The following is a 27,381-nucleotide window of genomic DNA, read 5'->3' on the forward strand; positions in this document are numbered from 1 at the left end:
AGCCTATAATACATAATCACGACAAGTAAAACAGTCCTGCCCCTGAACCCGTCAACACTGCAGACACACTTTACACCCCCGTAGTGATTACTATATTAGTTACAGATATCGTCAGTATCTGGCCATTCCCCGTAAGCTGCAAGCAGCCCTCATAACAGCTCGCATGTTAAATGCCACCGTATTCTCCTTATACAATGCCCTTAACTCTCTCGCATTATTAAGATAAGTTGTTAAAGTTTATTCCTCCCGATGTTCCCGTTTTTTTTTTTTCTTCCAATTCCCCTCACCCCTCCTCTCCTTTTTGCACCTTTTGTAATGGCAATGCTGTGTAAAAATTATACAATCTTGTAAAAGTATTGCAAAATAACATACAGCTATTGTATCGTTGTGAGCAGTTTGCGTTCAATAAACAGATTTTTTTTTAAAAAAAAAAAGGATCCATTTACTCCGGGACCACTCCTGATTTTTTTTTTTTTTCTTCAGCTTTTGCATAATTATAAGTTATAAACGGTACACATGAGGTCCCTGCATCCTTTTAGAAAGAGATGCAGCCTTTTTTTGTCAGATAAGTCCTGGTGGAGATTTGCATTCCTGAAACGGTGGAAGCACCACTTAAAATGTGCAATATTTTATTTCATTTTCTCTGGTGTGCTATCCTTTAAATAAGTCTGACCCCTTAACTATTGTTTTTCTTGCATGTGCTCAAACAGCCAAACAACACTGTAAACAACTGGAAAGAAAATGGCATACCAGCAAGGACAATACCAACAAGACCACCTTCATGACACCCCTCAAACTCTACCTCAGACAGGTGAGAGAATCGAAGAAAGAGGCCTTAGCCTCACACAGCTCATCAAGCTCCAAAAACAGCAAAGGACCCTTCAACATTATCGAAGAATTCTCCACCCCCCTGAGACAACATTACCCCCTCCAAGGGACTCTGCAACAACCGTGCAAATTTCTTCCAGAACAAGATTGCCAGAATCTACAGAAACTTCAAACCCCAGGCCAAGGCCATTGACTTCAAGCAACACAATAACCCTGCTACCGCTACAGACATCCAACTAACCAAATGGAGCCAGCTCCCCCCACAGGACACTGCTTCCATCATAAATTCTGTCCACTCAGGAGCCCGAACCAACCCATGCCTTCACCAAATCTTCTACCTAGGGGAAGCAAGAATTAGCCACATACTCACCAGTTTGTTCTACACCTCAAATGTCAGAACCACCTTCCCCGAGGACAAGAAACATACAGAAGTCAACGCTCTACTAAAGAAACCATCAGCAGACCCCAGTGAAGCGAACAACTTCCGACCAATCTTCCTGCTCCTGTTCCCAGCCAAAGAATTTAAAAAAACGATCAACCAACAACTCTTCTCACATCTGGAATAGACCCTTCCTACTCAACCCCTCAAGGCTGTTACTGATGACATCCAGCCCAACTCGACTACTATAAGACTGCGTCTCTCATCCTTCTAGACCTCTTGGCAGTCTTTGATACGGCCCCCCCCACACACGTCACAAGGCTGCACAGCAAGGGCATCCAAGGAGCTGCCCTCAGATGGATCACCTCTTTCCTCACCGGAAGAACACAAAAAGTCCGCCTTTACCTCGGAACCCAAGTAAATCATCTGTACAGTGCCCTAGGGATATTTGCTTAGCCCCACCTTCTTTAAAACTTACATGACACGTCTGGCCAGCCTCGCCAAAACCCAGGGACTTCACATCATATCCTTTGTCGACAACACACGACTCATACTCTTCCTTCTCTTCCTTCTCAAAGACACCACCAACACCAACTTCCACAACTGCATGACAGATGTCACCAACTGGACGAAGTACAAATACCTGAAGCTCAACATGACAAAGGTACTGATTTTCGGAAACAAAAGCTCCCCAGGGGATACATCCTGGTGGTCTTCAAAACTCAGACCAACTCTGACCCTCACTGACCATGCAAGGAACCTAGGCATCATTCTGGACAACAAACTAACCATGATGACTCAAATCAACTCTGTCTCCTCCTCCTCCTTCTTAATCCTCTGCACCCTTCATCAAATATTCAAAAGGCTACACCAAAGCTCCAGATGCGTCCTCACTCAGGCCCTCATCTTCAGCCGTCTGGACTGTGGTAGTGCTCTCTACACAGGGATCGCAGCCTACCTCCTCCAGGCCATACAGTATGCTGAAGCCAGACTCATCCTGGATCTCCCTAGATGAAACTCGCATCACCCCTACCTCAGGGAACTCCACTGCTCCCTGTACAGAAAAGATGCCAGTTTAAGCTCCTGACTCATGCATACAAGGCTCTACATAACTGCCAATCCACCTACTTGAACCACCGCCTTAACTTCTATCAACCCACCAGACACCTCTGCTCCGCATCCCCTTCTCCAACCCTCACCCCTGCATCTGACGTAGCCGATGTGTAGTTTGTTCCTTCTCCTACCTAGCAGCAAAGACATGGAACGAGCTACCCTTTCATCTACGGACCTCCCCATCTATTCCAGAGTTGTGAAAGTCCATGAAGATCTGGCTATTTGGCTAATCAACTGGACCCTGCCAGTGTCTGAATATTCTCTCAAGGGTGTCAAGTAGCTTTTTACAAATCTACTGATTGATGTTAGGTGTCTCCTGCAATTCAGGTAAACTTTTTAACTGACCTCAGAGCCCACGTTGTTCTTATTGATGGCTCCCTGACCTACTTAATAAAACAGAAGATAAAAATAGCCTTAGCATGTGCAGTCATTAAAAAAAAAAAAAAAAAAAACATTCCATCTAGGACTTCAAGGTGGCCATAAGATAGCTAACACTTTTCAGCCTAGATTGTGGCAACTGACGTCATATGCCATCAAATTTCTTAAACGGCACCCTTGAAAATGTTTCAGCACAAGATATTTTAACTATATAGCCTGTGAGCACCTTGCAAGCCAGAGACCTGCTCAAACTTGTGTAATTTGCCCACAAATTGGACTTCATCTAATCATAACTGATATAGCTGAGTTAGTCACTCCCCTCTCATTAAGGCCAAAGTGATCTGACATTTATAGTTACAACCTGGATCAAGGATAAATCTTGAATCTGCACTAACATAGTGTTTGTGTTCTGAATTATTCTTGGTGGCAAATGCTGATGTAAATACTGTCCTTCCAACAAGGGCTGAGAAACTACCAAATGGGAAACATCATTTACAATGCAACAAATGTAACGAGATGCGTTTACCACCATCCCTTTACCACGCATGGCTTTACAACAAATTACGCGTTGTAAAGGCATGAATGGTAAAGGTGTATGCCTGGTAAAGGTTTTAAAGGTAAGTATAGGTAAGTATTAAGTGGGTATATGTAGAGGCCTCTAAAGGGAGTTGAAAAGTGCATTCTGGTAAATGTAGTCCTGCACGTTTTATATTATTTCCAAAGTGGGCTGCTGGCGGCAGCGAAATAATAAATAAATAAAATGATATATATATATATATATATATATATATATATCAATATTGTTTAGGGTGGGTAACGGTTATTGGAGGTAAAGGCATTTTTAGGTTTTAGGGTAGGTACAGGATTTGGGGTGGTATAGGCATTTTTCGGTTTTAGGGTGGGCTTTTTGGGTAGTAAGGGTATTTTAAGGTTTATAGTATGGGTATGGTTTTTGGGTGGTAAGGACATTTTTAGGTTTTAGGGTGGGTATGGGTTTTTGGGTGGTAAGGACATTTTTAGGTTTTAGGGTGAGCATGGGATTTTGGGTGGTAAGGGCATTTTGTAGGTTTTAGGGTGGATATGGGATTTGGGGTGGGAAGGGAATTTTTTGATTTTAGGGTGGGTATGGGTTTTGCGGTGGTAAGGGCTTTTTTAGGTTTTAGGGAGGTTATGGGTTTTGGGGTGGTAAGGGCATTTTTAGGTTTTAGGGTGAGTATGGAAGTTCGTATGGTAAGGTCATTATTAGGGTGGGTATGGGAGTTGGGGTGGTAAGGATATGTGTAGGTTAAAGGGGTGGGTATGAGATTTGGGCTGGTAAGGATATATTTTGGGTTAAGGGTGGGTATGGGATTTGGGGTGGTAAGGATATTTGTAGTTTAAAGGGGTGGGTATGGGATTTGGGGTGGTAAGGATATTTTTTGGGTTAAGGGTGGGTATGGGTTTTGCGGTGGTAAGGGCTCTTTTAGGTTTTTGGGGGTATGGAATTTGGGATGGTAAGGGCTTTCTTAGGTTTTAGGGAGGGTATGGGTTTTGGGGTGGTTAGGGCATTTTTAGGTTTTAGGGTAGTTATGGGATTTGGGGTGGTAAGGGCTGTATGAGGCCTTAGGGTGGGTATGGGATTTGGGATGGTAAGGGCATTTTTAGTTTTTAGGGTGGATATGGAATTTGGGGTGGTAAGGGCATTTTTAGTTTTTAGGGTGGATATGGAATTTGGGGTGGTAAGGGCATTTTTAGTTTTTAGGGTGGGTATGGGTTTTGGGGTGGTAAGGATATTTTTAGGTTTAAGAGTGATTGATTATAGGTTTTGGGCTGGTAAGGGCATTTTTAGGTTTTAGGGTGGGTGTGGGATTTGAGGTGGTAAGGGAAATCCAATTCCTTCACATCGCAGTGTCTTTCTTTTCCCTTTTACTGTCCTATTTAGGTCTCGCCTGCACAGTGTTTGCGCTGTGAGTGTGAGACTGTTTACAATAAAGGGTTTGTAGCCTTCCCATTGCTTAGAATTCCTTGGCATCATAGCCACTCTTCTATACAGCCTTCTAATTGGCCAGCATATGCTTGACATCACTTGTGTTTTATTCCGTGGAGCACGGACCAAGCACAGGTTGATTTGATTTAATTAGTGTGAGTCTGCTACTTGCGGTGTGACTGAGGTACTATTCCTTTCACCTCCACCACCTTGCTCCAGCTCCTTTATCCTCAGCTCTACAGTATATGTTGCTCCTTTTGTCCACTAGCCCTACACTGTCGAAAATTTTTTTTTATCTGTAAAACAGTTCTCAGTAAACCACAGTCCAGGGCCTGCAGACCACTGCAATGTATTACAAGGACAGAGCTACAACATATGCAAAAGATAACTAGGTGCATGCAGCGCTGGCTGCAAATATCTGAGTAGGCCCTGCAGGCAATGGGTTGCAACTTTAACGGAGTGACTTGACCTTTTTGTCCTTCCGAGGTCGATAAAGTGCCTACCCCTGCGTTGAGAAGTTAACAATGTCTACTTAGAACCAAGAGAAAATGTAAGGTCTCTGCTTTATAAGATATGTCAACACAATTACGCAACTCTCAGTAACAGAAGCGGAATTTAGTCATTATCAATAAAAGCATGACTGCTTAAATAATCAAATTTATAAATAACGTTTTACCAACCTATGCTCCTCACCCAATCTTCTAGTACTCCCACAAAAGCCTCTGACTGCGACTACAAGTCAACCAGGAAGCTCCCTTGCCTTTCCAAATCTCCCAAAAAGGGCAGGAAGTTCTTTAACTATTTTTTTCTGCACTCATCAACTCGGACACTGAAGCAAAATTATTCTACGTCGGGGTAGGTAAGGTACACGCTAGCGTTAAGACTTATAGTATAGACTGGCTGACTAATTTAGTCAGGTTAAATATTCTTAATCACTCACTCCGTATCACCTCGGCCGTCAGCTGTTCATGCACAGATGTAATCATATATATAAACAAAGTATATTTTGTGATGTTTCACGTATAGAAAACATCACTGCATTGTAATAAACTCTAAAAATGCTTGTGTGCAAATCTGAGCAGTTTATTCGGCCATCGTTAGGCATCGGAGCTCAGCCAAGCAGCACTGGATGGACACTTCCCATAAAAGCGCTTGCAGGAGGCACTGCTCATTAAAGGTCTTAAAAGGACGAGGTATCCTTGGGACTGACCGCCGCATTGCTACCACACTTTTAGAACACTTTTAGAACACAAAATGCAACATAAAGCCCTTTTCATGAATCAATTAATTAGCAATAACATTTAAACAAAAAAAAACAATCCAACCATTGGCTGCAATAAACGCAATGCAGTGTCATCAAATCACAAAAATGCGATGTTCGTCAGAGTCGGGGCCAGGACAGGGTACAGAAAAGTGACTTGAAACCTTCATGCTTTGTATGTCATGTTTAAAAATGTCTCGGTGGTAACAAGGAAAACAACTAATTGAAATGAAATGCAGAAGCAGACTGGCATGTTTCTGGCATGTTGACTAAACTGTAATCTTAAACCCCCTAATTCAAATCCACTTTAAGATGTCATCCACTGAATGATATTACATCATCTCCCAAAACTCGGTCTACCATCACCATCAAAGGAACATTCTGGAATCATGTATTAAAGAAACAAAACCAGAAGCTCTGCTCTTCATCCAAGTGTGTTTGTGCAGAGACCGTAATGATTATTGTTGATGATAGTTACCGAAGTGAGTCTGGGTGATCAGAAATGTTTATTTTCTCTACACCTTCCTATATAGAGACTGAGCCTGACACTCAACTGCAAGGATAACTGCATGCTTGATGGGTGCACATACAGTAGATTACCTCAAATAGGCCCATTCATTCTCCTCAAGTTGTGGGGTATAGCTGTTGCTCAAATGAGAATTTACCTTAAAAAACAAAAGACAAGAGGCGTCTGGCTAAACAGAAACAGTTTGCTTAACTAAACATTACAGCCGGGAGAGCAGTTGCAGAACCGGGGTCTGAAGACTGTCTCTCATTGTACATTGGATTGAAGCAGGTTTTTATACAATTCTTTGACTGTCATAAAACAATAAAAGACATTCTTATCTTGGTAAAAAATGTGAACAGTTGTCATGGAGTCACAATTTCACTTCCAGATAGTGAATACAGGTGGACCTCAACCCGGCATTGTCACAATGTGGGCCAACGAGTACTCGTCCAGATGTCCAGCCTTGGGGGGCACGTGGTTGCTATGTGTTCCTAGCTACATGAGGCATCTAACTTTATTATGTTTTTGGGAATGCATGCGTCCCTCTGGTCGTGTGTTTTTTTGGGACAAATCTCCAAGGACCACTGTGGTATCTTTGCCTATCTGTGGGATCTGATCTAAGTTTTCCTGTTTGTGTGTTTGGCTGCTGGCTAAGTGTTACCCCACCTGTGACCTGTCAGTCATTAGTCTCAGGCCTCGGTCTCAGAGTCTGCTTGACCACGTACTTACCTGCCGGGGTTGACAGAGTTCATGATGGGGGAATCTATTAATGGTGATGCAACTTCGTTTGTGTATATAAATGTATAGCTGTGCGCATCAACATTGATTAATCCAGTATTAGCATTCCCCCCTCTAGCTGAATTTTCAACTACACCATCAAACCCACATGTCATGATAGTCACATTGTTGGTACCGTGTTGTCCTTGTTGTTGTTTGGGGACTGAGTTTTTACAGCCAAAACCCCCACTCGTAGAAAACCACACCAAAACAGTAACATGAAAACAGGAAAAAATGATGTCGACAAGCTGGTCAGCTACTGGGGGAGCCAGGAGAACCAGCTTGTGAACGACTCCTGCTTGTAGGCACCTCCCTCTTCACACAGGTCTTTCTGTAGTCGGTGCAATGCTTGAATGGCAAGAGTCAAAGTTCCATTGTCCATGTCGTTGCCAGGTAAAGAACTGCAGCAAGAGGACTGATCTTTGTGCACAACCACCCCCCCCCTTTGCAGTCAAGTGCAAAACATACCAATGTTGCATCACCATGAGGCAGATGTCTCTCTGGTCTTCAGTGATTGCATTAAGGCCAAGCTCAGTACTGTTCATCATTTTGAGCAGTTCCCACTGGGTTATATGCAACCAGGGGGCATTTGCATTTGTCTGCAAGGTGAAGAAGGGTATAGACCCACCTGCCATTACTTTGGCATCGGTGAACAGTCTAAGTTACTCAGGAATATCCTTGTACTGAGCCCAGCCTAATTAATCAGTAGTTCTTTTCCTTCCAGACTGATGCAAGTGTTTTCTTCCTCATCGAGTGCTGATACGATTCAGACAGATCTTCGGGGATGACCAGAGTGGGGATGTGTATGGTGACGAGGGGGCAGATGTCATGAAGGCCAGGGATGAGCTGGGTGTAAGCAAACTCGCCACACTGCCAGTAGGTGTCCAGTGTGGAGGTACCACATTGCATGTCCTTAATGTGCAGTATTGTGCCCCAGTTCTCATTCATGCCCAGAGGAATGGTTCCTTTGTCTCTGAAACATACAGAATACAGTGGGAGTTTCTGTACAATTAGGGGTTGCCCCCTCCCTTCTATCACTGTGTACCTATCTATCTCAGAGTCCCAGATCTCCTGACACATGGTATCTGAACTGTTTCTTAAACGTCCCCTACAAGACCTGTTTCCCTTCATATAATCGGGGTGGATGGCCTTGCACTAAAACTCCATGTCTGGGGTACTTTTGTTATTAACAAAGACGGCCCCAGACCCGCTAGAGGCCACCCTGGGACCACAGATGGAAGTGGGAGCGGATGTGTTTGTGCTCTGGTTAAGTGGTTTATCTACCTCCAAGAATCTCTTCTCGGGAAAATCTCAGGGCCAAACAGTGTTCTCCTGTATAGCTCCCTTCCTGCGCATCCTGTTTAGCTCAGTTTGGATATTGCTAAGCTCAATGAGAAGGTACAGTGCTGTAGTCATGTAACGGGTCAGATTTATTACTACCCTATGGGGCTCTACTCTATTAGGTTACATTTTGGCTCTAATTTTACACAGGTACAGTTGGAGAAAGCATTTTGCTTTTCAGGGGCTACTTCTTGGGATAAGTAAAGCCTATCTGTGCCTTCTGCATATAGTATCAGTGAACAGACATAGGATGACCTGGCTGATGTCTTGCTAGTGTTGGGTGCAGTGTAATTGAAGGTGATGTGAGAGAGGTCCCTGCACATGTTCAGTGACTTTTTTTTTTAATCAGACTAGACTGTTTTTGGAAATGCAGGTATGTTGAAGCATTCCTAGAAGACAGAGGATGTATAAATGCATAAAAATATAAAACTTAGGAAGCATTGCAGGTATTGTGATGATTCCAGCACAGATGTCAGTGGTCTTCTGGATGGGATTTCCTTGGTTGGAAAACAGTTTGAAAAGGTCTTTGGGGCAAGGTGTGGTCCGGGATCGCGTTGGGGGTATGGATGTTAGTCATTGAAGCATGTTGTGGCTGTTGATCCTGTTGGATGAGAAAAGTTCCTTGGAGCAGTTTGTCTCTCTCGATCCTGCTGGGGTACTGGTGTGGCTGCTGAGAATGCAATGGTCCACTGTAGAGGTGGTGCACTTAGTGTCTGACAGATCTGTTGGGCAAGAGCTATGTTTGGTTGTTATAAAAGCAAAGAACATTACATCTTTGCATGTCACCAATTATTCCTCAGGAATTCCTGCATTTTCCGTGATTTTGGTGAGGCACTGAAAGGCAGCCCCACTCTGAATATCTGCTTTGTGTGGGGAAAAAAAGTTATTTTATTTGTCGTTTGGCTTCTCCCCTCTCCCCTGTGCTTGACCAAGAGTACTTCTGAATGACATGCTTTACAGGAAGATTCTCGTGCATGAGAGTAATTTTAACTCTCATCTGGTGCTCTGTTGGCATTGCCAGCCCTCTAGTTTGCGCATGGGGGGTGGTGCCCTCAATGTTGGCAGTGTTCCTGACCTACACACGGCGGGGGATGTCAGAGGCGTGCCACACTGAACATGGGTTGATGATTACAACGTGCCCTGAGGTCACGTGTGTATCCCTCTGGTCCCAGCACGTGGCATGCAACGCGACCCTCTCAAGTGGTGCCAGGTGTCCTAACTAAACCCTTTTCTTGAGGCTTCCTTCGGGCTAACATTGGGTTTCTTTGTTTGGTTCTTGGGCATGTCCCTAAACCTCTGATATTTACTGTTGTGAACTGGAGGGAGTCAGAGTTCTATGGCCACCGTGTGCCTCTGATTTGTGGAGTTCAATATTGGGATTGTTGCTCCCTCAAAACGGTGAGTGAGGCCTTGCGTGTTTGCCTGATTGCTAGGCCTGCTGTGGGGGTCAGCATATTTCAGCCTTCTACTCTGCTCAGAGCGGCGATGGGTGTTTTGGACTCCCTTTCCCGTCACCTTCCTCTCCCTCTGACCATGTCTTTTTGGGCCTACAGTTCCCAGCTGCTGCTGGAAAGCTCTGAGGGAAAATAGGAGGTAAAGGTATTGCTGCATGAACAGTCTGGAGCAAGGCCAGGACTTGTGGAAGTCTGCCCGAATTATGGGAATGGAATAGGAAGGCAGGTTGTCCTAGTGAACCTCCACTACTGACTCAACGCCATGTTGGCTCCTGACACTGGAGGTCAGCTTAGTATGGAACTGAAAGGGGGCCCCTATTTGGCTTGGGGCAGCTGGGAGAACTATTGCTGCTGAGGCTATGCGACATAAGCACTTCGATTCCAGCTAGGTGCCCATGAATGGTGACCTTTTGACTTGGTCATTTGAACTTGCCCCAATTTGGCTTGTGGGCATGAGGACCTGTGGTGCCTGCTTTTTCAATACTGGTTGGGGAGGCTGCCCTCCCCCTTGATTGTTGTCAACTGACTTCGCTTTGGGGGATTAGCAGCAGGGTGGTGCCTAGGTTTTAGCAGGCACCCAGAATGGTGAACTTTAGCGAGGATCCCCAATCAACAGCCACTCAGCAGCCAAGAATGGTGGATCCTAGTGAGGACAGCAACCCTGAGGTTCCCCGAATGCAAGTAAAGTTTAAATTCCTGATGTTGTCTTCTTTGCCTTTCTTTTGAGTTTTGGTACGGTGAATTTTGAAGTGTTTGCGACACAGATGCTTTGCTTTGGGGACATTAAGGCTCACTGGGCAGTTGTGTTCAATGTCTGCTCAAAGGCACTGCTAACCCAAGCAGTTATCCTTCCCTGTTGTGGCTGTGACAATGGTCCTTGTTGTTCTGCGTTCCCTCTCTCTTTGGTTGCTGATGCCATGCGTTGGCCCAATTAACTGACCCCTGTTGCGGAGGTACATCAGTGGACTGACTTCCTTACGGCTAAATATGAGGTGCGGTCAGGTTTCCCTGGGCTTGATTCTGTGGATAGGAATTTAACGGGGACTGGTCCGGCTCATTGACTTCTGCATGTGATGTGCATTTTGTTGGCATCTGTCGGCCATGTGGGCCATTCTGTGGCAATAGTAGCATTGTATGGGGTTAAGATGCTGCCAACCACCCTGGTCTCTATTGTTGTAGTGGTGTTGAAATTCTCTGGGGTTTGTGGTGTAGCGGAATTCAGAACATGTGCCATTTGTACATTTGTGGCTAATGTGACCCCCTCAAGGGTGGTTTTCCTAAGCTTATGTTGGACCAACATAACATTGTCCCTCTGGGCCTGCTCCTTCTTATCCTTTTCTTTTTGTGGAAATGCAATTTGTGCGCTTCTATCTCCTGCCAGGGTTTAGTATTTAACCCTACTGCGTTGTCCAAACCGTTTTGTATTTCGGTGGGCAGCCCCTTCTAGAGGATATTGTAGAAGATGACCTGAGGGCCCATATCGGTCCATGGCTGCCATGTTTCCTGTACCCGCCATTCTCTCATCTTGTCTAGGAAATCTGTTATGGTCTCTACAGGTTTAATGGTTTTGTAGTGAATCCATTTTAGTTCCCTACTGGGCACAGGAGACTGCTTAGCCATCAGCTTGCAGGACTGTTGCCCTTTTTTACCTAGTAACCTTTTACCCACTTAGCATGCTCTGTTTTATCCTATTTATGTCATTAGTTCTTCGTGCACTTTGCATTTGCTTCCATTTTATAAGAAATGTTTTGCTTTTCATTATCAGTGCCATTCTGAAAAAGGCATCCTTATCGGTGATGCATGTAGATATTGTCATTGTTAGACCTGACAGCCTTAGGGTGGTCCCCCCTAACTTTAAGATGGCCTCCCTCCACTTTTTTAGATACTGTTTTTGCTGGTTTTAAGACTTTGCGCACCTTACCACTGCTAACCACTGCTAAAGTTCATATGCTTTCTCCCTTTAAACATGGTAACATTGGATCATACCCAATTGGACTATTTAATGTACTTAAGGCCCAGGGCCTGTAGATTAAATGCTACTAGTGGGCCTGCAGCACCGAGTGTGCCACCCACTTAAGTAGCTCCTTAACCTTGTCTCAGGCAATTCGACTTGGCATTTAAAAGTACTTGCCAAGCCTAAAACTCCCCCTTTTCTACATGTAAGTCACCCCTAAGGTGTGTCCTAGGTAACCCATAGGGGCAAGGTGCTGTGTAGGCAAAAGGCAGGACATGTACCTGTGTAGTTTACATGTCCTGGTAGTGTAAAACTCCTAAATTTGTTTTTACACTGCTGTGAGGCCTGCTCCCTTCATAGGCTAACATTGGGAGAATGGTGATACAAAATCCTGCTGACTGGTGAAGTTGGATTTAATATTACTATTTTAGAAATGCCACTTTTAGAAAGTGAGCGTTTCTCTGCACTTAAATCCTTCTGTGCCTTACAATCCACGTCTGGCTGGGTTTTGTTGACATCTCCATTGTGCATTCACTCAGACACACCCCAAACACAGGATACTCCGTCTCACTTGCATACATCTGCATTTTGAATGTGTCTTCCTGGGCTGGGAGGGTGGAGGGCCTGATACTTACATGTCAAAGGACAGTAGCCTGCCCTCACACAAAGGAGTGGCACACCCCCTACTGAGACCCTGGCAAACAGGATTGAACTGAAAGGGGACTTTGTGCACTTCCAAGCCACTCTTTGAAGTCTCCCCCCCTTCAAAGGCACATTTGGGTATTTCAACAGGACCTCTGCCCCAACCAACTCAGAAACTTCCCGGAGAAGAGAACCTGAACCAGAACCTGCATCCTGCCAAGAAGACCTGCCTGGCTGCCCAAAGGACTCACCTGTCTGCTTTCTGTGAAGGACTGCTGCCTTGCTGCTGCCTTGCTGGTCTCTGGATGTGATGAGAAGTGCTCTCCAAGGGCTTGGATAGAGCTTGCCTCCTGTTCCCTGAAGTCTCAGGACCAAAAAGACTTCATCTCTACAAGAAGGACTCCTTGTGCAGCGAAATTCGACGCACAGCCTGCCAGAAACAACGCACAGCCCGCACTGAGGTAAAAAATGCACCGCACACCGAACCAAAACGGCGCAGCCTGTCTGATTTTTGTGGTGCTATATGGTGTTATTGTATGATTTATCGCACAAATACTTTACACATTGCCTTCTAAGTTAAGCCTGATTGCTCAGTGCCAAGCTACCAGAGGGTGGGCACAGGATAATTTGGATTGTGTGACTTATCCTGACTAGAGTGAGGGTCCTTGCTGGACAGGGGGTAACCTGACTTCCAACCAAAGACCCCATTTCTAACTGTCATCATATCCCTTTTTTTCTTATGTTTGACCGGAACATAATGCACACTTGTTAGACAAATATTTATGTAATTGCCAACACAAGTTGCATTCACAATCAGTTGTTTAGGTACATACCTGTGTCGAGGATTCTACATGATTAGTATAAATGCACTTCACAAGATCATTAGAGGCGTTCCTTTCAGATGCCATCTAAGCTACACGTCACCTTGCTGCCGAACTCTGCATTAGAGACCTCATTCAAAGGTAACGAGGGCTGGGGGCACTTCTCATGGACATGGTACTGGCAGATTAGAGTTTATTTCACATAGCTCTCATAAGGTAGGGTTAAGGCGTTCTTTGTTAGGAACTTCATATCTTATGTTTATTGGAATTTAGTGGGGGGGTTTCAACTCTCATCTTCACTATTTTGCTTTTATTATTGATCCTTATCCCATTCATTGCAATTCATGCATTTTACTTTAGACTGTAGTCTTTTCAATAAATGTATTAAAAACTCTCCTGCATCTCCTCTATTGCTCGTGTGTTTGAGACTTATTGCTAACTAGAGAAAAGGGTAATTTCCATTCCACCATGACTCCTCTAAGAAGTCTCATCTAGAGTCCATGTGTAAGGCTGCCAGAAATCACTTTTACTGTCTGAGTTTTGGTGAGGTTCTGCTTGTGAGCTGGGAGGGTTGGGCCAACAGTTGCGGCTTGTTGTAGGACTGACTCAGTTACCTACAAACAGAAGAGCTGCCACCCTTAAACCAGCAGTCTTGCCAAGGAGCAAGATTCCAACTACAACAGTTTCTGCCATCAACCCTCCTACATCTGGGCAGTCAGGGTATATTTCCATCAGGGCCATCCATATCTGGTGCCTGCATGAAATGAATGCAGCCCATCGTGCTCCATGTTGGTCCGCATATTTGCTGGGATGCGAACATCATGTTAGTCTGCTTGCTGATAATGCTACTTCACAGACTCTTAACATTGCCTAATGCTAGTGTTATTTCCACGATGTTCTTCTCTAAGCATGAGATCCATTTCCCAGCCCAATCCAACAACAGCGGCAGTTTCGCTCTTAGCCCTTCCTTGTCCACCTGAGCCCATGGCACATAGATGGTCCCTGACATGCCCGTCTGTAGTAGCGGGCATATTCTCATTTTGGGCAGCTTCACTGGTTTTCCCTTGACATAGCATTCCCATCTGCTCAGACACTCATGCATGTAAGGGAAGTTCCACCTAGGATCTCCCCCTTCCATGCTGGAAGCAATCTTCTTCAATTTCTATCTCTTCTGGTTCAAAGGATCCTGCCTCAGGTCAGGGTCTGTCATATTGATTACTTCTCTCGCTCCAGCGGGCCAGCAGGTGGCAAAAGGGTTGTGTGCATACTTTGCCTTCCTCCTATGCTACTATATCCCTTGGGGTTGGTTTACAGGTCCTGTGCGTTCGGGGGGAGGGAGGGGGAGTAGTGGGCGTCTTCACCGCTGATCTCCTTGTGTGCATGCATAGGTGCCTTCTTGGTCCTCCTTCGTCTAAGCTGGGTTTGCAGTTGGCTACCTTGGTCCCTAATTTCCTGGTCAGCCCCTCTTTTTTGCTGGTGCTGTGGTGAAGCATGGACCCCAGTCATAAGCCTCCCTTCTGACTCTACCTTGGACTCTTCCGTGACTAGGGCTCTGTACCTACCCCTGCTCCCCTCTGGGTGAGGTTGTGCTGCTCTACTCTCTTGTAAGGCTTCCAGGGCACGAGCTCTCTCTCCCTCCTTAGTGCCTGCCTTTCCTCTGACTCCCATCTAGTTTGCCTTCTTCGCTCAGAGCTATGTGCTGTTCTTAAGTCAGGCCTGCTCTCAAGCTAGCTCTCCATGGTTTCCTTGGCTACCTGAGCATACCCTGTGGCTATCTCCTTACCACCAGGTCCCAGAAGACTGAGACCAATTTCCTCGCCCTCGTTGGTTGTATCTTTATCCAAAACTGCCAGGAACCTCCCTGTTATTCGGGTGAGCTCTGCCGAACCAGTGGAAGTGGGTGTTCTCTGTTCCACTGTTGTTCGGTGGCCTGAATGCAACAGATGTGGAGTCGAGCTTCGGGGAGCTCTAGTGCTGGGCTTGGGGAGGTGCAGTGAGTGTTGGGTCTGTTAGACCTGACATGCCTAACATGCCTGTTAGACAGCTATGCCTAGACCTAACCGCCTGTTTGGTCCCTCAACTGGTGGATTAGTGTATCCTAATGCGGGGTTAGCAGGCATCGGGGAGAGCATCTCCATGTCTACATATGATGGGGGAGGTGTGGACCCCTTGCTTGCTGATGGCAGGTCAATGTTATCAGCCTGGGGTTCTTCAAAGATGGCCCATAGTTCTAGTACTGCTTTTCATTTGTCCTTCTTTTGCCCTGTGTATTTTGTCTGCATGTGTGTTCAAGTATGTTGGTGTTGAAGGTTCTCTCTTTGGCCAGGGGAACATTGTGCACCTTGGTGTGTGCATGTAAGTCATGGCAGAAATTGCTAAGCTTTTTAGCCTGAGTCAGGAATTTACTCTGCATATGCTTTAAAGGTGATCCCATGATGGATTCTATGTTTTTTAAGTTGTAGGCTTTCTAACTTTTCTGTTTTTATAAGATTTTATTAAGTTTTTCTCCGGTGGCAGGGAAATATGTACAAGGGTATTGCTAGATTTACTCCTGTAATGGGAAATATACACACAAGGGAATTACTGGATTTAATCTGGTGGGGGAGGATATACATATGGGGATTCCTAAATCTAATGAGCTCAACGTTATTTACAAATGCATTAAAATAAACATTTTACAAACAAATGTATATGAAGAATCTCAATCCTAGGAAAAAGTGCATTTGTTAATGCACAGCAGTCTGGAATTTGGCGACAATATAGAGAACCTTACTTTGGCATTGAATAACAATTTGAATGAATCCGCAATATCCTCACAACACCTTAAATCATTGACCAATCACAACACTTATGACAAACAGTCACATTAATCTACTAGCATCACAAAATCAAAATGACACCATTTCAACTGGCAAGAAAAGCTGACCAGGCACAAAAAATAAAGGGAAGAGCCTGCCAGAAATACCTTAGCCTACCCCTAGCGAATGTTATCCTGTGAACAAGGGAAGCTTTGCGCAGTGCGTGGGACTAGGGGAGCCTGATGACCTTGTCGATATCAGCTCAGGGGTCCTTGCGTACCATCTGTGTCACGCCCAGTGGTCCAAGCGAACACACCTCTCACTTATTTCAGTTGCTAGCAGTGTTGAGAAACCGATAACTCTGAGAAAACCTCTTTAGTCTAGTAAGATCAAAGTGTGGGCCCTATATCGCACCCAGAGCCTATGCGTACCATCTGTGTCATGCCCAACAGTCCAAGCAAAAGGCAGCTCTTAGAACAGAGATGTTGACTCTGTCACACTCGAGGCCTTATGCATGCCATCTTTGTCACGCCCAGTGGTCCAAGCGTCCAGCAAACCAAAAATCTGTATTGCACTCAGTAGAAAAAAGGAACTGTCTGTGTTATGACAGGCGGTCCAAGCGATCACCCTTTCTGACAATCAAAAAGGTGAACACAGCAGATTATACTTTATCTTAGTTTGCCACATCCCAAATGCTAGGACTAAGGTTCTGATGTAGTCTCTTACCCTTGTGATGATGGCTTACCCTTGTGATGACTGCTTCAGGACAGACCTCTGCCCGCGGATTTAGCAGAACTTCCAATCAATTGCCACATCTGCTTACCTTTCTTGTTGTGCAAATGTGAATCTGTCCGGGCGGGGTCCCCTTCTTTTTGTCCCAGTTGGGTCTAAAGAACCAATCGGCTCCTGGCTGGCTCCTCTAAATGTTGACCAAAAGAGGATTTACCTTAACAAACAAAAGACAAGAGGCGTCAGGCAAAACAGGAATGGTTCATTTAACTAAACATTACATACGGAAGAGCAGTTACAGAACCGGGGTCTGAGGACTGTCTCTTGATGTATATCGGATTGAAGCAGGTTTTTATCCATTTCTCCGAGTTTCATAAATCCATAAGACATTCTTTTCTTGGTAAAAAATACAAACAGTTGTCATGGAGTCATAAATACAATTCCAGTTAGTGAATGCAGGTGGGCCTCGACCTGGTGTGGGCACAATGTGGGCCAGCAAGTACATGTCCAGATGTCCAGCCTGAGGGGCACATGGTCAATGACTGTCCTATGCCCTCAATGGCTATGTGTTTCTTACTACATGTGACATCTAATTTTACAATGTTTTTGGGAATGCACGCATCCATCTGGTCATGTGTGTTTTATTGGGGCCAATCTCCAGGGAGCATTGTCATATTGCTGCTTATATGTGGCATCTGATCTAAGCTTGCCTGTTTGTGCATTTGGCTGCCGTCAAAGTGTTACCCCACCTGTGACATGTCAGTCATTAACCTCAGGCCTCGGTCTCAGAGCCTGCCTGATCATGTACCTACCTGCCGGGCTTGACAGAAAGTTCACGATGGGGAAATTTAATAATGCTGATGCAACTTAATTTGTGTATATAAATGTATTGCTGTGCACATCGATTAATCCAATATTAGCATAGCTAACCAACATTTTATGTAACAGAATACAGCGATGGCAAAAACCTTTCTGAGCAGGTAATTAGTTGTTAAATAGCTTACTTGTACAACTGAGTAGGAACATTACAAAAACTACATTAAAATAAATACATAAAATTCAAACTGCTATCTAATGCTGTGTGAGATAGCTATCAGCTCAGTACACATAAGCAGAGACTAAAGTGATCTGACAATACAAATGCCAATTTATCTTCTACAGATTGTCCGTGCAAGTGATCAACTTCTAGTAGCAACACAGTATGGATTGCAGCAGAGCCCTAGTGACCTAAGGTCCACCTAGGCTGGCCCGAGCAGGGCCCTTTGATCTAATCCACAGGGTTAGAAGGGAACTCCGATGTAGACATTTATTTTTAAGTCTCGCCTAAAACCTGTTTGCAAAAGTGTTGTTTTGTGGGAGCCTGCCTACCATTCTGTGTCATCATTGTTACTTTTCTATGCTGCCTCTTAATTGGCCAGGATATGCTCGACGTCACTTCCATTTCATTCTGTGGTGCATGGACCAAGCACATATTGATTAAATTTAAATGGTTTTTATCCGCTGCTTGTGACTTGACTGAGGTACTATTTCTTTCGCTAGCGCCTCCTTGCGTCAGCTCCTTTATCCCATGCCCTGCAATGTATGATGCTCACTCTCTCACTAGCCCTTCCCTGTCTAAAACACATTTATCTGTAAACCACTCCTTTCAGAAGCATTCTACATACTATCAAGCTCCTGCATCGGATCAAAGGCATCAGATGTTTACATAGATCGTATGTCAAGATAATTGGTAGGCTAATGTATTGGATTATAATTGCATTTTTATAGTACTGGCGTGCCATGTCGAGGCTTTGAAGTGCTATAGGGCAAGTAAGTAGTAACTGGCAACCTTCCATACCCCATAATTGCACTCCATGCCACACAATTCCACTCTAGTCTACACCATTCTACTCCGCTCCCCACCACTCCACTCTATTCCACTCTGCTCCTGTCCACTCTGATCTTGTCCACCTGATGCATGTCCACTCTATGCCTGTCCACTCCATGCCAGTCCACTCTCTACCACTCTACCTCACACTGTTCTGTCACTCTACTCTACCCACTTCAGTCTTTGCCACTGCATGCTACACCACTCCACACCACCTAGTACCATTCTACTCTATGCCACTCAATGCAACTCCACCCCTCTATGCCTCTATACTCTGGGCCACTCCATCCCTTAACAACTCTGCCAGTCAATGCCACTTCACTCTCTACTCTTTGCCACTATACTCCACTCAACCCCACTCCACACCATGCCACTAACTTTACGCTGTGCTGTGTAGCAGCTGCGCTCATGTCCAAAATGTCTAAAAGCTATTAGCAAAGCCAATAGCTCTCGCACAGATGAGACCTGCTAGCTTTGCCAGTGCTTGTTCATCTTTGTTGTCTTTTAATGTCCTTTTTGCCGTTTAATCCTCCAGAGCCTCTTCGAGGGCTTTTTATAATGTTGCATGGCTTGGATAATTTTGCCACTATCTTTAAATGTAGTTAGAAGTGATTAAAGCAATATAATGTACCTTGTTTTTTGGAGTAAGAAGTAATCAATAACTGAAAAAAACTCAAACATATTTGGTGGTGGTATTTTTTTTTAATTCGCCAGGAGTCAGATTCCTAGAAAAGAATACTCAACTACACTGTTTTGGTCAGTACAAAATGATATTGTTGGGTTGTAAACAGCAGAATATCTGTTTAATGTCATCCTCATTACAGTGACCACAAGGACCAATGTTTGCATGCCAATAATTAAGAATTCCTATTAAGAATAGCTGTAATGTGTTCTTACTTTTTGACCTGCCTGAAAGCGTGGGGATTACTTGTGCACATAGTGTGTGTATCTACTTAATAGTTCATTTTCAGACCGTTAAGTGAATTTCACTTTCTCTAACCTTTCAAACTCAGAAAAGAAGGTACAATGGGTTTTGACTGCACAGTCAAATTTTTTAACATTCATTTTCTCCTCCTTTCTTAGGGAATCAAAGGCGAAGGTGCATATTGCCCTGCAATCCCTGGAAAAGGATCTTATGGGAATATTCATGCTTGATGGGTAATACTGATATTTTTAAGAGCATTGCAAATGTTTTGATTTAATAATGTAGTTATTGAAGCCTTTGTATAACGTAAACCTTCCTATAAGTTGAGTGCTTTACCAAGATCACACAAAGACAATCATTTACAGTAGAACATAAAGGGTGGCGAGAGGATGGTAAATACACCAGTCAATGGAGTTCGACGGTTAGATGGAACATGGGGACATTTTGGATTTTAAAGTGTTATGATGTGCAGTTGTTGGCATGGAGGTTATGAAGATATTGCCAATTTTATTTAATTCACAAACTGCGATTTTTAGAAGAAAATTCATGAGAACCCTACTGTTTCTTTCAGTAGTTGCCAATGACTTTAACAGTTATGTGCTGCCTTACGTGTTGTAACTTGCCCTACCGAAGAAAGTGTTCCCATACATTTAGTTTGCAGCGGTTGACACTTCAAAAGGACGCTTTCTATCCACATGAACAACATTGGATAGAACGTGTAGGAGACTCAGTTGAGAATTTAGGCTCCTTTATACAGCGGTGAAACTACCACACCCTAGGCAGAAGGCTGGCATGCCCTGCAATCGGTATATCAGCTATACAAGCGTTGGGTAAATACCAGCTCCATTTTCTTTTTCTCTTACTTTTCACAACTGCACTTAATTGTATCCTCTTAAGGAGCAATCTTCAGATTGTTCACCTATTTATATCCGAATTTACAGTCCAGTTATGCATGTACAAAGCTAATAGCTCTAACTCAAGCAAATGCGAGACCCATTGCATTGTAAATGCTTGTTTCTTGAGGGGGCACAGAAGCAGGCTAGAAGTAAAGATTCTGAGGAAAAAAAAGTAGTATGTATAAACATGTAGAACTCTGTCCACAGGTGCTTTGAAACATGGGTCCCATATGTCTGAAGCGCCATGCATATATATTAGAGCGAGGGCAAAACGAAGGTACAATGTAAACCTCTCTCTACTACTGCTGATTCTGCTAATTCCATCTGAACAGCTGAGTACTGAGTGGAGGCAGTCTCCAGATAGCCAGAGGCGGCGTTCAGGACTAAAACCGAGGCCAATTTAGTGTGCTGTAGTGAATGAGAGGATCGGCAACAACTCTTCCCTTCAGCGGTGTTGTTGAGGAGGCAGCTGCTGATCAAACCCCATTAAGAGTAAACCAGAAAATAACTGATCCTGTTCCTCTCCTGTGACTCCATTAAAGCGCCAGATGGTTGAGTGGGAGACACTGAAGCGAATCCACACACTCGGAATAGGAGAGGGATCAACTCTACATAAATTGGAGGTGAAACTGGAGGGGAAGAGGAGAGGGAAGGCATAGGTGAAGTAGTACTAACGGACAAAGTGACAGCAAGCACCGGATACAAATGAAGGGAGGTGGGCAAAAAAATCTGACGTGTGGAGCAAATATGAGTTAGTGAGAAAGGAATATGGTACACACATATCCATAAGACATTTTTTGCCCTCAATTAAATTCACTACAAGCTTGAAGCACGTTGTGTCCCTTACTTGTGGTTAGTGACTGTTTGTGATTTGTTAAGATTTGTTTCTTTATTTGTCCAACCTTTTGCTAGGTAAAGCAAGCCAGAGCGGGCCGCTTGGTTTCACTTTTTAATGGCTATGTATTCAAAAATTGACCTTGGTGTCCTATTTGCCAAAATTTCATAATGCAAAAATGTTTTTTTCCAGGAAAACCACAAACTCTGACACAATCGCGGCCATTCTTCATGGAAAAGTAGGACATGTTGTGCCAAGAAGCGGAGGTGACCATTTTTTTCTGGTTTTAATTAAAATGATTTCTAATTTCAACCATACATGTTAAGGGAATTACATTTGTATTTTACCTGTTGCACTGGAATACCATTTTTTCCTGCTTGGCCTATACATTTATTATAGGATCCCCGAAGGCTGGAGTGTTGCAACCTCATGATTAAGTCAAAGTGCTGTGTGTGGCCATACAAGAAGCTATCTTTGTGTGAGCGATGGTGTGGGGAAAAGAAGTATGCGGGCTATCTAAGCAGGGAGTGCCAGAAATAAGAACAACATTTAATTGATCTTTGTCTGAGATGTGAAAAGAAGTTGCTAGAAATAGTCTCTTATTTTCTCTCGTCTTGGCCACTTTACTTCTTGTCGACCTTCATACCTATAATCCTACCTCTCTTGGCTCTTTCAAATCCTCAGTATTCTGAGCTCATCAGTAGTCCTCCTTCTGGCCCTCTCTGGTCTCCCCTTTTATTTTCTTCAGTGGCTCCCATTTTAATTGTACATTCTCATTTGGTTTCTCTCAAATTGCATTTGTTATTCTTGCACTTGCCCCAACCTGTCCCTTTCCCACTGCGACCCTGTTCCCTCCTACTTTGCCCAGCCTCAAATTTCTACTCACATATCCTTGTCTTCCCTCTGGTCAACCTAGATTCTGATCATTTTTCATTACTGCCTTTAAGCATTGAAACTTTTTGTCTCTCTTTAGCAGTTTCCTCTGCCCACACTTTACAGTCTTTTTACTCTCTTCTAAAGGACCATCTCCCGTATTTCCTAAAGACGAATTCGATAAAAGTACCATATGACTCAATAAAATAGACCAAAAAATGAAAAACTATAACACGTCAGAGGATTCAAATGTACCCTTACACCGTCATGTGATTGGGAATTGAGATAAGGAAGAAAAGGTTCAACATTTTGTTTGTGTTATTCATTAAAGGGACCACTATTTTGAATGCCTGACTGACATCAGGAAGCACCCCAATAAAGCTTGAGCTTCGTTTTCTGCTGTCCCATGCATTATAACTCTTTCACCAGCCATTAAAATCACTAAACACCCATTTCTTCCTTTTTGTGTTGCCACTGGCCAAAGTGACCTCCCCTGCTCAAGTCGTGCCTCTAGATGCTCCTAAACGGAGTGGGTTCTTGGTTTAAAATGATCCTTGTTACATTGCATATGGGTTTCCTGTTCCGGTTGGAGTGAGCCGGAGTGAACAAGCGAAGGCATGCACGGAGCCCATGTCTGGGCGTTTGAGCAGCTGCCCTGGCCTTTTGGGGCATGGCATTTTGCAGCCATGCCTTGGAGTTCCAGGACTGACCCTGGACCACGGAGGGCCTCAGCTAACCTCAAGTCCCCCAGTAATCACCTGCTAGGTCTGCGGACTAGCTGCTGACTTTTGGGGGTGGGAGGGACGCTGCTTCGTGTTAGTTGGGAGCTGAGGCGAGTCGCCCGACCTCCGTTTAAGATTGGACAATTATTGCATATCGAGCTGTTGAGCTGAGCCTAGTTGTGAGAGGAGTGGGCCGAACTGGCCAAACAGGCGGCAGCGAGCCCCGTGGCACCTGTGGACCGGAGTGAGGACACTTAGCTGAGTTACAGTAAGGCAGTAGGGCCACGACCTGCTGTAGGTTGGCATGGAGGCTACTGGTTTTAGGCCGGTGCGGCTTGTGCCTTACTGATGCAGGCACCGCACCCCAGCTCTGCTCTGCCCATACAGCTGCAATTTCTGCAGTTGCTTGCTTGCCTGTCCCTGCTCCGTTGTAGAACTTTAGTATCACCAGGCAGTACAACCCTCAGCTGTGCAGTTGGATACCTACCCACCACATAACCAGAGGGGTTTGTAGCCCGCTTTGATGTCCGCATTGAAGCCTGCATTGATGTTCAAATTGCGACTCTGAGGTGGGGTTAAAGAAGGGCCTGGTTGAATTGGTGCCTGGAAGGCACAGCAAGCCAATGGGGGCTGGGTGGAGCCTGTGTAATTTGTGCTTTGCTCCCCCGGAGTATCCTCCTTCCGCCCACTTTTTCAGTAGGCTTATCTAAGGGGCAGGAAAATTCACTACCGGGAGAGAGTACTGTGGTCATCTCACATGGTGCGTTAACATCAAAGGTACTGCCAGATAACAATCATAATGACAGCAAAGAAACTAAGATCTGGGTGCTTGATTATGGGGAGGGCCTGTTCCAAGACCAAATCTAATCCGCTACAGAACAGAGCAACCCTCATTAATGTATTCGAAGGTAACAACTGAATTTTCTCCATTTGGGGCAAAGAGAAAACAGCACCAGAGTAGTCATTATCCTTTAGTCCTCTTGCAGATAAGCCAACAGTAGTATCCTTAAAGAATGTGCCTCAACGGGCAAGTTCTTAACCAATTAAAATAAGACTTTACTCTTCCGGACATAGATCTGGACTTTGTAGGAAAGGTGGGTCACAAGATAAGATTATTTATCCACATACCCCGTTTACGCCCTCAGTGACACCAACTACTGGTCTTCAACTTTTCAGCAGCACACATTCAGAACATTCCCTACTAGTATCTCAAACATCAGCAATGCCAGATTTGTAACTAATTGGAAATCAGTCATTTAATCCTCGTGGCCAGGAGGCAAATGTTTTCGCTTCACTGTTCTGCTTAGAGAGAATTCTATCCTCTATTTTAGCTCTACTAGAAAAAATGCGTAGGTGGGGGTCTGATATCATCCAAGTCACTGTTTTGCAATAGCAGTAAAGAGGATAATGGAAAGGTAGCACAAGACATTCCTGGTCTGATTGGCCAAATGACAACTATGGGAGAGGCTCTTGGAGTAATTCCAGAGGGTGATCCCATTGTGGTGATGTCACGAATTTCAAACTCCGATTTTATCTCACAAGCAGAAAAGCCTCAGATTAAAGCATGTGATGATTATCCTAAGGATGACCCCACAACAGATGTCCTATTTTCCCAATAAGATATAGTTTTGACTCCGGGTCAGTTGATTCCAAGGTGGCTTCAAATATGGAAAGTGAAATTTTCCTTATTTTTAAATCTAACATTGTGCAGGAATCAAGTGTGGTTATCCCGTCTGTCCCTCAAAAGGCAAAATAAACACAGGGAAGAAAAGAGCAATCGGACGAATCTCACAAAAGAGTGACAAAAGACTTTGTTGCAGAGATGGACTGGATACCCCCCTCCCGCCGCCCCCAATGGACAGAGGGCTCTAACCAGGGCCTCAAATTAGAACCTTCGATTTCGGGTATGCAAACTTCAACCATAAGTCCCTCTATTGAGAATAGCTCATCTGAGCCAGCCGCAGTGCCTCCCCCCTCAGCCAATACTCTGCCCTTCATTACTTTCCCCAGCATCTATAACATTTGTGGACTTATGTAAGATGAAGGGTCTTTCAATTTTACTGGCACAGGAAGACAACCGTTTGCATTTCACTAATGTTGATGTTTGTATGTTAGATTTTGTTCCTTTTTTTGATTCAGATTTAATTCGTGTATTGTTACTAGTCTGTCTTGCTGATATCAATACTTTAATACAAAGTAGCAACATTTCATTGGCCACCTTATTGCACACTGGCACATGAACCTTATCGAGAGTGACTTTTTAAAAGATTATTGCAAATACGATACTACAAAATAGGGACAGTCTGCAATGCAAAGGTATTAATGTCTTTACTGTGTTTGAAGAAGTAGTTAGGCAGGATGGGGGATTGGTCTTACGACATCAAAACTGGGGGGAGTGGGGGTCCTACTCCTGTAATGGGGAACCTAGGGTGGATCCTAAGGGGCTGACGGATCTCATAGGAAAGAATGGTAGACGGGTGTCTACTAAGCGTTATGCGGATACGACCGTTGAATGTGCAAATGATGAAATCCAAAAATGGTACTGGTTGACGGGTGTTTCAAAAAGGGCCCGTATGCTTGATCCTTTATGGATGCCCCACAACTAGCAATGACCTAAAAGTTGTCGCCTGGAATGTGGCAAGAAAAAAGAATAGTGGAGAGAAGTTGCTATTTTTAAGTCTACTAAATATTGATGTGATCTGCCTCCAGGACATCTGGTGCGATGGGGAGCTCCAGTGTGAAGATTTCTTGGGGGGGGGAGGGGGGGGGGGAGCGATTCTTCTGACTAATAATATTAATTAGAAACATGTTTACTATAGAGAGACATTCTATCTTTTCTTAGCAGTAACATTGCCCCATGCCCTATAAAGCATGGGGCGCGGAGAGCCCAGACAGCAAAAATTACTCTTTCGTTGGACGAAAGACACAGAATGGAAGCCCTGTTGGAAATGGACGGAACGTATCCAGCCGTTCTGGCTCAACACTGCCAACAGTATGGAGGCCATCATGTTGGAGATTCCATGCTATAGATGGGTGATTAGTCTCACTAGCAGCCAGGATGCCATAAGGGAATGTGTGGACCACCATAAGGTTTGCCTGGATGGTGCAGAGGAACACCATTCAATACTAGAGGAGGGGGTTGCGGACCACAAAAATGCTGGATAAGTTGGAGCATCTTCCCAAGATTGTGGCCATAAAGAAAGAAGATTTAGAGGCCCAGTCCTGCTGCAACAACCTATGCATAGTTGGAGTGGTGAAGTTCACGGATACAGGCAGGATGGATCTTTTCGTTGAATGCTTACTGTCCGAACTGTTTGGTCAGTAGCACTTCACACCAACATTTGTGGTTGAGAATGCCCACTATTCTCTACAGCCCCAGGGATCCGCCACACCCCATTATTGCCCACCTGCTAAACTCTAGGGACTGCCATACAGCACTTCACCTGGTGCAGGAGATGGGACAGGTCAATACCAAGGTGCCAAGCTCTTGATGGTGTAGGGGGCATGCCAGAACTATGTCGAGACTAAAAGCATGCATAGGAAGCTGGGCCTAAAATATGGAATCTTCTACCCGGCGCATTTGCAGGTTGATGTGACACTCCTGCAGATGCCCAGGCTTTTGTAAGCAATATGCCAAAGACCATCCACCCTCCCCCAATGGCTCCCCAGCACACCCCCAGCTGGACCTCCCTACTTGTGCCAGCTAAGACATCTTTCCATCAGACTGAACCACATATATGCAAACCTTGTGGGCCTGCTCACGTTGCACACTTGCTGCCTGATTTCGCACTTGCCGCATAACTGTGCATAGCTTAGTCAATCTGACGGATGCACAACTCTGCACTGACTATTATCCTTAATCTTGTCTACATTGACTCACTCCATTCCTGCTTATGGGGAACAGTTGCCATAGCGCTGCTCACCCCCAGAGGTGTACGCTGCTACATGCATAATCTGCAGGGAGATTTTTGTTCGGTTTTTTTGGGTTGAGCTCATGGGGATTTGCTGGGCGTCTAAGGACTTAGTATGGATGGTGGGTAGTAGAGAGGTGTTACTGTTTTTTTGGTTACAATAGTGATTTTTAGGTCGCAGTCTGCCAGACAGCACAGTTGTCTGGTTTTCTAAAGACATCTTGGGGACTTTCAGAAAGCTGACCTCGGAATGCATTCTGCTCATTGTTTATCATTGACTTGTGGTTTTTAACTCAAACTTTCTGGCTTTCTATTTGCTGGCTTTATTTGCTTTAGGCTCTACAGGTTCAGTTTGTCCCTCCTGTGTCCTAAACAGTGTTTTCTGTATTCTTTCACAAACTCG

The 27,381-nt window shown here is 44.5% G+C and overlaps 1 protein-coding gene across 1 annotated transcript in view; it reads left to right on the forward strand.

Moving 5' to 3' along the window:
* LOC138259058 (mediator of RNA polymerase II transcription subunit 1-like) overlaps positions 1-27,381 on the forward strand; it is a 582,859-nt gene that overhangs the window by 303,741 nt on the left and 251,737 nt on the right. The window contains exons 8-9 of the mRNA XM_069206503.1: positions 19,900-19,974; positions 21,665-21,738. Of these exons, the coding sequence (XP_069062604.1) occupies positions 19,900-19,974; positions 21,665-21,738 (149 nt within the window). The remainder of the gene's footprint in view (positions 1-19,899; positions 19,975-21,664; positions 21,739-27,381) is intronic.

Source organism: Pleurodeles waltl, chromosome 2_1, assembly GCF_031143425.1.
Source record: "Pleurodeles waltl isolate 20211129_DDA chromosome 2_1, aPleWal1.hap1.20221129, whole genome shotgun sequence".
Classification (NCBI taxonomy): domain Eukaryota; kingdom Metazoa; phylum Chordata; class Amphibia; order Caudata; family Salamandridae; genus Pleurodeles; species Pleurodeles waltl.